General features: G+C 41.6%; 1 protein-coding gene across 5 annotated transcripts in view; it reads right to left on the reverse strand.

Moving 5' to 3' along the window:
* The window catches only part of gne (glucosamine (UDP-N-acetyl)-2-epimerase/N-acetylmannosamine kinase), a 125,030-nt gene that overhangs the window by 17,148 nt on the left and 95,706 nt on the right, over nt 1–12,176 (reverse strand). For all 5 annotated transcript variants that reach the window (XM_034187481.1, XM_034187482.1, XM_034187478.1 and 2 more), the window contains one exon: nt 4,856–4,985. In XM_034187481.1, coding sequence (XP_034043372.1) covers nt 4,856–4,985 — 130 coding nt within the window. The remainder of the gene's footprint in view (nt 1–4,855; nt 4,986–12,176) is intronic.

The following is a 12,176-nucleotide window of genomic DNA, read 5'->3' on the forward strand; positions in this document are numbered from 1 at the left end:
TCCATGTCTTTATGTCTGTAAGACAATCCTGCAGTTTAGCTAATTGGTGTGTGTCCTCTGGCTTCATGGATAGATAAAGCTGGGTATCATCTGCGTAAAAATGAAAATTTAAGCAATACCGTCTAATAATACTGCCTAAGGGAAGCATATATAAAGTGAATAAAATTGGTCCTAGCACAGAACCTTGTGGAACTCCATAATTAACTTTAGTCTGTGAAGAAGATTCCCCATTTACATGAACAAATTGTAATCTATTAGACAAATATGATTCAAACCACCGCAGCGCAGTGCCTTTAATACCTATGGCATGCTCTAATCTCTGTAATAAAATTTTATGGTCAACAGTATCAAAAGCAGCACTGAGGTCTAACAGAACAAGCACAGAGATGAGTCCACTGTCCGAGGCCATAAGAAGATCATTTGTAACCTTCACTAATGCTGTTTCTGTACTATGATGAATTCTAAAACCTGACTGAAACTCTTCAAATAGACCATTCCTCTGCAGATGATCAGTTAGCTGTTTTACAACTACCCTTTCAAGAATTTTTGAGAGAAAAGGAAGGTTGGAGATTGGCCTATAATTAGCTAAGATAGCTGGGTCAAGTGATGGCTTTTTAAGTAATGGTTTAATTACTGCCACCTTAAAAGCCTGTGGTACATAGCCAACTAACAAAGATAGATTGATCATATTTAAGATCGAAGCATTAATTAATGGTAGGGCTTCCTTGAGCAGCCTGGTAGGAATGGGGTCTAATAAACATGTTGATGGTTTGGATGAAGTAACTAATGAAAATAACTCAGACAGAACAATCGGAGAGAAAGAGTCTAACCAAATACCGGCATCACTGAAAGCAGCCAAAGATAACGATACGTCTTTGGGATGGTTATGAGTAATTTTTTCTCTAATAGTTAAAATTTTGTTAGCAAAGAAAGTCATGAAGTCATTACTAGTTAAAGTTAATGGAATACTCAGCTCAATAGAGCTCTGACTCTTTGTCAGCCTGGCTACAGTGCTGAAAAGAAACCTGGGGTTGTTCTTATTTTCTTCAATTAGTGATGAGTAGAAAGATGTCCTAGCTTTACGGAGGGCTTTTTTATAGAGCAACAGACTCTTTTTCCAGGCTAAGTGAAGATCTTCTAAATTAGTGAGACGCCATTTCCTCTCCAACTTACGGGTTATCTGCTTTAAGCTACGAGTTTGTGAGTTATACCACGGAGTCAGACACTTCTGATTTAAAGCTCTCTTTTTCAGAGGAGCTACAGCATCCAAAGTTGTCTTCAATGAGGATGTAAAACTATTGACGAGATACTCTATCTCCCTTACAGAGTTTAGGTAGCTACTCTGCACTGTGTTGTTATATGGCATTAGAGAACATAAAGAAGGAATCATATCCTTAAACCTAGTTACAGCGCTTTCTGAAAGACTTCTAGTGTAATGAAACTTATTCCCTACTGCTGGGTAGTCCATCAGAGTAAATGTAAATGTTATTAAGAAATTATCAGACAGAAGGGAGTTTTCAAGGAATACTGTTAAGTCTTCTATTTCCATACCATAAGTCAGAACAAGATCTAAGATATGATTAAAGTGGTGGGTGGACTCATTTACTTTTTGAGCAAAGCCAATAGAGTCTAATAATAGATTAAATGCAGTGTTGAGGCTGTCATTCTCAGCATCTGTGTGGATGTTAAAATCGCCCACTATAATTATCTTATCTGAGCTAAGCACTAAGTCAGACAAAAGGTCTGAAAATTCACAGAGAAACTCACAGTAACAACCAGGTGGACGATAGATAATAACAAATAAAACTGGTTTTTGGGACTTCCAATTTGGATGGACAAGACTAAGAGACAAGCTTTCAAATGAATTAAAGCTCTGTCTGGGTTTTTGATTAATAAGCTGGAATGGAAGATTGCTGCTAATCCTCCGCCCCGGCCCGTGCTACGAGCATTCTGACAGTTAGTGTGACTCGGGGGTGTTGACTCATTTAAACTAACAAATTCATCCTGCTGTAACCAGGTTTCTGTTAGGCAGAATAAATCAATATGTTGATCAATTATTATATCATTTACCAACAGGGACTTAGAAGAGAGAGACCTAATGTTTAATAGACCACATTTAACTGTTTTAGTCTGTGGTGCAGTTGAAGGTGCTATATTATTTTTTCTTTTTGAATTTTTATGCTTAAATAGATTTTTGCTGGTTATTGGTAGTCTGGGAGCAGGCACCGTCTCTACGGGGATGGGGTAATGAGGGGATGGCAGGGGGAGAGAAGCTGCAGAGAGGTGTGTAAGACTACAACTCTGCTTCCTGGTCCCAACCCTGGATAGTCACGGTTTGGAGGATTTAAGAAAATTGGCCAGATTTCTAGAAATGAGAGCTGCTCCATCCAAAGTGGGATGGATGCCATCTCTCCTAACAAGACCAGGTTTTCCCCAGAAGCTTTGCCAATTATCTATGAAGCCCACCTCATTTTTTGGACACCACTCAGACAGCCAGCAATTCAAGGAGAACATGCGGCTAAACATGTCACTCCCGGTCCGATTGGGGAGGGGCCCAGAGAAAACTACAGAGTCCGACATTGTTTTTGCAAAGTTACACACCGATTTAATGTTAATTTTAGTGACCTCCGATTGGCGTAACCGGGTGTCATTACTGCCGACGTGAATTACAATCTTACCAAATTTACGCTTAGCCTTAGCCAGCAGTTTCAAATTTCCTTCAATGTCGCCTGCTCTGGCCCCCGGAAGACAATTGACTATGGTTGCTGGTGTCGCTAACTTCACATTTCTCAAAACAGAGTCGCCAATAACCAGAGTTTGATCCTCGGCGGGTGTGTCGTCGAGTGGGGAAAAACGGTTAGAGATGTGAACGGGTTGGCGGTGTACACGGGGCTTCTGTTTAGGGCTACGCTTCCTCCTCACAGTCACCCAGTCAGCCTGCTTTCCCGGCTGCTCGGGATCTGCCAGGGGGGAACTAACGGCGGCTAAGCTACCTTGGTCCGCACCAACTACAGGGGCCTGGCTAACTGTAGAATTTTCCATGGTGCGGAGCCGAGTCTCCAATTCGCCCAGCCTGGCCTCCAAAGCTACGAATAAGCTACACTTATTACAAGTACCGTTACTGCTAAAGGAGGCCGAGGAATAACTAAACATTTCACACCCAGAGCAGAAAAGTGCGGGAGAGACAGGAGAAGCCGCCATGCTAAATCGGCTAAGAGCTAGTAGCTACGCTAAGCTAGCGGATTCCTAAAAACACGCAAAGTGAATAATGTGTAAATAATTTAGAGGTGATTCAGCAGAAGGAGTGCTTTAGTTAAGGCACGTAAAGATTACACTGGGAAACAAATCGTAATCTAGATAACTAGATCAATATAACTGCGCAGATTAAACAGCTAACAGATACAGAAAAACACCGCTGTGCTCCGGAACAGGAAGTGATACAATACTGCAGTGAGAGCCAACCACCAGTAGAGGCAAGCAAGAGCAAGGGAGTGAATGAGGTTGTCTGGGAGGTACCAGTAGATTCAGTAGATTCTCACAAATCCAACAAGACCAAGCATTCATGATATGCACACTCTTAAGGCTATGAAATTGGGCTATTAGTCAAAAAAAAAAAAAAAAAAAAAGCAGAAAAGGGGGTGTTCACAATAACAGTAGTGTGGCATTCAGTCAGTGAGTTTGTCAATTTTGTGGAACAAACAGGTGTGAATCAGGTGTCCCCTATTTAAGGATGAAGCCAGCACCTGAACATGCTTTTCTCTTTGAAAGCCTGAGGAAAATGGAACGTTCAAGACATTGTTCAGAAGAACAGCATAGTTTGATTAAAAAGTTGATTGGAGAGGGACGCAGGTGCAAAACATTATAGACTGTTCATCTACAATGATCTCCAATGCTTTAAAATGGACAAAAAAAAAAAAAAAAACAGATACGCGTGGAAGAAAACAATTTGCCTAAGAACACATCAACTGGCCTAAAGAGAAATGGAGGAATATTTTGTGGACTGATGAGAGTAAAATTGTTCTTTTTGGGTCCAAGGGCCGCAGACAGTTTGTGAGATGACCCCCAAACTCTGAATTCAAGCCACAGTTCACAGTGAAGACAGTGAAGCATGGTGGTGCAAGCATCATGATATGAGCACGTTTCTCCTACTATGGTGTTGGGCCTATATATCGCATACCAGGTATCATGGATCAGTTTGGATATGTCAAAACACTTGAAGAGGTCACGCTGCCTTATGCGTGAGAGGACATGCCCTTGAAATGGGTGTTTCAACAAGACAATGACCCCAAGGACACTAGTAAACAAGCAAAATCTTTGTTCCAAACCAACAAAATTAATGCCTCGCAGATGTGAAGAAATTATGAAAAACTGTGGTTATACAACTAAATACTAGTTAAGTGATTCACAGGATTGCTAAAAAAGCAGTTTTAACAAAACAGTTTTGAGAATGTAGCGTCAACAGCAGATGCTACTATTATTGTGAACACCCCCTTTTCTATATATATATATATATATATATATATATATATATATATATATACACACACACACACACACACACATACATACACACACAAAACAATAATAAAAAAGATATAATATGAGCATACTGTGTAAGGGAGCGGCAGAAGCCAAAGAGGCTCATCAAAGACCCACTCCCGAACAAACACACAAAAAAATTACAACAATATACAAAAGTATTATATCAATTCACAAAGTTTAAAACACTTAAATCAATTAAACCAGGTAATATTAAATGTACAGGTCAGGAAGATATTTAAATGAAAGAATATATGGCCTTTAGAACAAGAAATGTCCACTTTTGGATAATAAAGCTGAACTTGTATTTTCATACCAACACCAAGAATTCTACAGTTGAGGTAGAAAGCATCCCGTATGGCATCTATACACATCCGTATAATGAGCTGCATCCTGGCATCAAATGTCTTTGGATTACCCTGGGCATACTTCTTCACAATTTTACCCTGTACAGACAGAAGGGAATGGTGGGGGATGGAAAAAAGAGTGAGAACGAAATAAAGACAACACATCAGTGATGGCAAATATGATGTCATGGCACATCGCCATCTCACACACCAATCAAGGAAGTGACTCAAAGCAATCATCTGCTATAATACAGTGGGGAAAATAAGTATTTGATCCACTGTCGATTTTGCAAGTTTTCCCACCTACAAAGAATGGAGAGGTCTGTCATTTTTATTGTAGGTACACTTCAACTGAGACAGAATCTAAAAAAACAAAAACAAAATAAAAAAACAACAAAATTACATTGTATGATTTTTAAATAATTCATGTGCATTTTATTGCATGAAATAAGTATTTGATCCAATAGACAAACAGACCTTAATATTTGGTACAGAAACCTTTGTTTGCAATTACAGAGGTCAGATGTTTCCTACAGTTCTTGACCAAGTTTTCACACACTGCGGCAGGGATTTTGGTGCACTCCATACAGATCTTTTCCAGATCTTTCAGGTTTCGAGTTTCCGCTCTCCGTCCAAAGATTTTCAATTGAGTTCAAGTCTGGAGACTGGCTAGGTCACTCCAGGACCTGGAAATGCTTCTTATGGAGCCACTCCTTAATTGCCCTGGCTGCGTGTTTCAGGTCATTGTCATGCTGGAAGATCCAGCCACGACCCATCTTCAATGCTCGGTTGTTTGCCAAAATCTCATGATACATGACCCCATCCATCCTCTCTTCAACATGGTGCAGTTGTCTTGTACGCTTTGCAGAAAAGCACCCCAAAGTATGATGTTTCCACCCCCATGCTTCACAGTCGGGACGGTGTTCTTGGGGTTGTTATCACTCAAACATGGTGAGTGGAGTTGATGCCAAAAAAGCTCTATTTTGGTCTCATCTGACCACATGACCTTCTCCCATGCATCCTCTGGATCATCCAGATGCTCACTGGTGAACTTCAAACGGGCCTGGACATGTGCTGACTTCAGCAGGGGGACCTTGCTGCCCTGCAGAATTTTAAGCCCTGACGCCATCGTGTGTTACTAATGTAATCTTTGTGACTGTGGTCCCAACTCTCTTCAGGTCATTGATCTGGTCCTCCCCTGTAGTTCTGAGCTTTCTCAGAATCATCCTGACCCCACAAGGTGCGATCTTGCATGGCGCCCCAGACTGAGGAAGATTAACAGTCATCTTGTGTTTCTTCCATTTCCTAATAATTGCGCCAACAGTTGTTTTCTCACCAAGTTGCTTGCCTGTTGTCCTGTAGCCCATCCCAGCCTTGTGCAGGTCTACAGCTTTGTCCCTGGTGTCCTTCGACAACTCTTTGGTCTGTGGACAGGTGTCTTTTATACAGATAAGTTCAAACAAGTGCAATTAATACAGGTAAAGAACGCAGAATAGGAGGACTTCTTAAAGACAAACTAACAGGTCTGTGAGAGACAGAATTCTTGCTGGTTGGTAGGTGATAAAATACTTATTTCATGCAATAAAACACAAATTAATCATTCAAAAATCATACAATGTGATTTTCTGGATTTTTTTTTTTTTTTTTTTAGATTCTGTCTCTCAGTTGAAGTATACCTACGATAAAAATTACAGACCTCTCCTTAGATGGGAAAACTTGCAAAATCGACAGTGGATCAAATACTTATTTTCCCCACTGTATATAATTATCTAACGTTCACAGCAATAAACTGCCATAATACACAGTTGACTAACGCACAGAACAATGAACTGGCATAATACATAGTTAAATGCTCAAAGCAATAAACTACCATAATAAATGGTTACCAAACACACAAAGCAATCAATTGGCATAGCACACTGTTAAACACTCAAAGCAACAAACTGCCATAATACAATGTTCACTAACAATGAAATCATCATTTAAAGGATTATTTAAAGGACACAGTGACAGCCAAATGGAGTAGAAAGGCACCATGACGTCACTGGCTTCGCTCTCTGGTTGGTAATCCAACATGGAGAAAAACACTCAAACTGTGGCGTTTCTGTGTAAATCTAACGTTTCTCATATTTTATGTAAAAACTAGTGAGAAATAAATACTTCTAACACTAACAACACTAACACCTCTGAAGAGATTTACAAGACATCTCACCCACATGCAAGCTATATCCGCACGGGTCACCTGCAGTCAAAGGTGTCGCAGACTAAATGGTCCCCCCAAAAATTGGTCCACCCTGCCTCCACAGTGCATGCATCATTTCGGAGCTCAACAGCACGTCTGAGACAGTCTCTTCACCCAAAGTGATCAAATAGATTAATGGGATTATTAACCATCAGATGACAAAGTAAAACCTTAAATCATTCTAAAGTCAGTCTTAAGCAGAAACAAGGCTGTTTTAAGTAGAAACTAGGCAATACTCCGAGACGTATGAAATGACCGACATACAGTGAACGCATCAGCCAGCAGCAGTCTTTTATGAAATAATGCTGAATTTATGTGGAAAAGATTGTTGTACAAAAACTTCACATATCTGTCGCTGAGATAGATGATGACTTAGTGCAGTTTTAAGCAGAAACAACGTGAGTGAACTGCGGCTGATGATGCATGCGCAGTGAAGGCAGGGTGGACCGATTTTTTTTTGGGGGGGGGGGGGGCATTTGGTCAGTAATACAGGCTTCTCATTGTTTATGGGCATGGACTGTCTTGTCTCTTTACTGCTTCCACACGTTGTGATGTTTCCTCATCACAGTTTTTAGGTTCTTTTCAGTTCGTCTTTGTCAGTTTGGCTGGTTTCCTTTCTGCATCTTTGTCTATGGATTTTGTGTGGTCTTTAGCCCTTTTGTCATCATCCAACATATAATTATACCCAGTCATAAACCACTTCATTGCTGCAGTTCATCTGCATTTGTGTTCACTTTTTTAACTGCATGTAACAAGGTCAGCAGAAATCCTACAACTCACTCGTCTGGCACAAACAACCCTACCACATTCAAAGTCACTTAGTTCATCCCCCTCCCCCATTCTAATGCTTGCTTTCATCTTCAGATTCTTTTGATCACCATGTGCCTAAAAGCATTGGACATCTACTACATAACTGGCTGATTAGATGTTTGTTTTCATGAATCATTGAGCAGGTGTACATAATGAAGTGGCCAATATGATGGGATGTGCCTAAAGCACTACAGGCACCGCAATACTTTACTTTTTGTCTGCTGCACTTCCTTTCCACTACTCTTTTCCGGTGTGACCGCTACAGTTCAGCGATAGCAGAGATCTTCATATGTCTGCCAGTTTGTTGCGACAGGAGCTAAGTTAAATATAGCACTGGTGCTAAGAATTCAGTTTCCTGAATGTACACTTCACAATAAAAGCAACAGCTGAAAGTAAACACTGACTGAGGGTCACGGTCACTGAGGCATGTCAACGTTAGCAAACTACAGACAGAGACAACATTAAGGTTTTCTAAGATTAAGATATTATGACCATGCTTTTGTGTGGGAAATGTTTAGTAGCACTTCATGTCATGTGATGATAAAGCCCTGGTCCCACCAAATAATGAAGGATAATGAGCCACGCAGCATGTTTTGTTTTTTCTTTTTGGCGCTATGAGAGGGTTTATTCAACCAACTATCGTGGGAGAATAGCGGCTCTGAGTGGCTCTTAGAGGCATTATCTTCAGTTAACGAGGCTCATCTCTGAGCGTGGTGCTAATTTCAAGATGTTCAAAATTTAGCAACAACAAAGTGGGGCAGTTTCTGTACGAGTTACTATGACGGCTAACAAGGATTTTAGAGGCATGTGCATGGTGCTTATGAGGCTGCTAAAAGCCCATTATCTATGCACCTGGCAGCTACGCAGGACCTAAGAGGCTATTTTTGGAGCGGCTGCCCTCTTGCACACACAATTCCATCTGCTCTGTGCACTGGAAGCTGTATATAAAATAATTATTTTGAACCGGATTAATCATTTTCTCCCAAACCTTGGATGCTGAAAACACCTCGAATCGCTTCTGGAATCAGAGGACTGTTTCATCTGGATGCTTTTTTTCCCCCCTCTTTCCTGCTCCATGTGGAAGGTTCAAGGTTCAAAGAGTCTTTATTATCCCCAAGGGAGCAATTTGGTTTGCAGCAGCAGCAAAAATACACACCAATTCACACATCCAGTAAAACAATAATAGACAATTAAAAAGATGAACAACAATTACAGTTACAAAGACTGGTTTAAAACACCAACTGCAACCGGAATAAAAGAATTTTTAAATCTGTTGGTTCTACACTTGGGGACAGTGAACCTGCGGCTGGATGGCAGCAGCGTGAACTCAGCCCACAGAGGATGGCTGGGGTCTTAGGAGATCTGTCTCGCCCTTTTCAAAAGATGTGTCCTGTACACATCCTGCAGGTCATTAAAAGTGCATCCTGCAATTTTGCCACAGGTGTGCACAATGCTTTGCAGGTGCTTTTTATTCTTCATAGAAAGAGCACCAAACCAACATATAAAAGAAAATGTTAGAATAGACTCAATAAAACATGACTAAAACATTCTCATACAAGGCTTCTCAACTTTAAAATTCCGCAGTTTCTAATAACAGTGCATGCGCTGATGGGCCTTGGAACAGAGGGCATCAACTTGAGCCTCGAAAGTCAGTTTGTCATCAATAATTGTTCAGGATTTGGGGGGGGAGAAAGATGATCCATGATCAATAATGGACGAACACAAAGTTAAAATTTGGATCGTGTTAAAATCGTGTTTAAAGCCATGGAAGAAATAACTCCAGTAAAACCGCGAAAAGCAGCGCAGAGCTGTGCAGCAACACAGAAGGAGAGCGCACAAAAGAGTGATTTTGAAGACATAACACCGTGTTTGAGACATAACACAAAGTTAAAAGTTGTATCACGGTGACTTTTAAGCTGCAGAAGAAATAAAGAAATTTTTTTTTGGAAGTTATCCACATGAATTATAGGTGTATATAATTAAAGGGGCCACCTCACTGTGTATGAAGAATGGCAGCACGCGCAAAAGAGCGATTTTGCAGAACACAAAGTTAAAAGTTGGATCACGGTGTGAAAATGACTGTTTACGCCAGGGAAAAATAAAGTCAACAAACCACAGATGGAAAGGAAGCCAGTGAGAAGCAGCACTGAGGCGGCTTTCCAGGAATGCAGAACAGCAGCGTGCGCGCAAAGAGCGATTTTTCAGAAATAAATGGACGAACACAAAGTTAAATGTGGGATCACGATGTGTGTGTTTAAAGCCGCAGAAGAAATAAACCCAGCAAGCCACGGAGCCAGTGAGGAGCACAGAGGAGGCTGTCCAGGAACCCTTGGTTTGGTTCTAGCTGGTCTGGTGTATTACAGGTGGACAGCAGCCTGGTGCGCAGGGTACAACTGCAGGACTGTACTGGAGCGTCTATTTTTGGTCTGCGTTTAAAAAAACGTGACACCTTTAAATGCTGCTGTGAATTGAAAACCCACACTTTAAAGGGACCAGGTATGGGAGGGCTGGAGGTTTAGACCAATCTCATGCCTAAACGTGCGCCAACGTCATGTTATCATGGTGCTACGTGGTTTAGCGTGGCTGATGCGAGCCATTCGGGGCTCTAATAACAGATCGGTCGTGGCTCACTAGAGGCTACTATGTGGCACAGAGATGCACCTTACGGGGTACAGAGATGCACCTTAGCAGTGGATACGTGATAGATGAAAACGTAGGTCATTCTTCGAATAACCATTATTCATGGCTTATTATTCAGTGGGACTGAGGCCTGGCGAGGTATGGACTCATACTTTCATTTAATGAATAAAAAGTGTGCATGAATGTGTTTCTAAACAGTTAATAAAAGTCACCCTCAACAGACAAACAACGGCTGTCCAATTTGCTATCATAAATGAGCTCTATTCTCTCTACTGCGACAGATTTTGTTTGACCTGTTGGCAAATCAACGCTTCTTCCACTGTCTTGCTTGTCACGGCGACATGATGTTTCATCCCACCACAATTCTGTGTTACATCATACAGTCTGGACACATCAAATGTAGAGTCTTCAAATAATTCCATGTCGCAGTGTGGCTTTCAGTGAACATAGTGTACACCGGGCATTGCTCTCTAAATCATCACCATGAGAATGCAGCACAAGCTCTTTCTTGATTTACACTCAACAAAAATATAAATGCAACACTTTTGGTTTTGCTCCCATTTTGTATGAGATGGACTCAAAGATCTAAAACTTTTTCCACATACACAATATCACCATTTCCCTCAAATATTGTTCACAAACCAGTCTAAATCTGTGATAGTGAGCACTTCTCCTTTGCTGAGATAATCCATCCCACCTCACAGGTGTGCCATATCAAGATGCTGATTAGACACCATGATTAGTGCACAGGTGTGCCTTAGACTGCCCACAATAAAAGGCCACTCTGAAAGGTGCAGTTTTATCACACAGCACAATGCCACAGATGTTGCAAGATTTGAGGGAGTGTGCAATTGGCATGCTGACAGCAGGAATGTCAACCAGAGCTGTTGCTCGTGTATTGAATGTTCATTTCTCTACCATAAGCCATCTCCAAAGGCGTTTCAGAGAATTTGGCAGTACATCCAACCAGCCTCACAACCGCAGACCATGTGTAACCACACCAGCCCAGGACCTCCACATCCAGCATGTTCACCTCCAAGATCATCTGAGACAAGCCACTCGGACAGCTGCTGAAACAATCGGTTTGCATAACCAAAGAATGTCTGCACAAACTGTCAGAAACCGTCTCAGGGAAGCTCATCTGCATGCTCATTGTCCTCATCGGAGTCTCGACCTGACTCCAGTTCGTCGTCGTAACCGACTTGAATGGGCAAATGCTCACATTCGCTGGCGTTTGGCACGTTGGAGAGGTGTTCTCTTCACGGATGAATCCCGGTTCACACTGTTCAGGGCAGATGGCAGACAGTGTGTGTGGCGTCGTGTGGGTGAGCAGTTTTCTGATGTCAATGTTGTGGATCGAGTGGCCCATGGTGGCGGTGGGGTTATGGTATGGGCAGGCGTCTGTTATGGACGAAGAACACAGGTGCATTTTATTGATGGCATTTTGAATGCACAGTGATACCGTGACAAGATCCTGAGGCCCATTGTTGTGCCATACATCCAAGAACATCACCTCATGTTGCAGCAGGATAATGCACGGCCCCATGTTGCAAGGATCTGTACACAATTCTTGGAAGCTGAAAATGTCCCAGTTCTTG

The sequence above is a fragment of the Thalassophryne amazonica genome, chromosome 15 (assembly GCF_902500255.1).
Source record: "Thalassophryne amazonica chromosome 15, fThaAma1.1, whole genome shotgun sequence".
In the NCBI taxonomy this organism is placed as follows: domain Eukaryota; kingdom Metazoa; phylum Chordata; class Actinopteri; order Batrachoidiformes; family Batrachoididae; genus Thalassophryne; species Thalassophryne amazonica.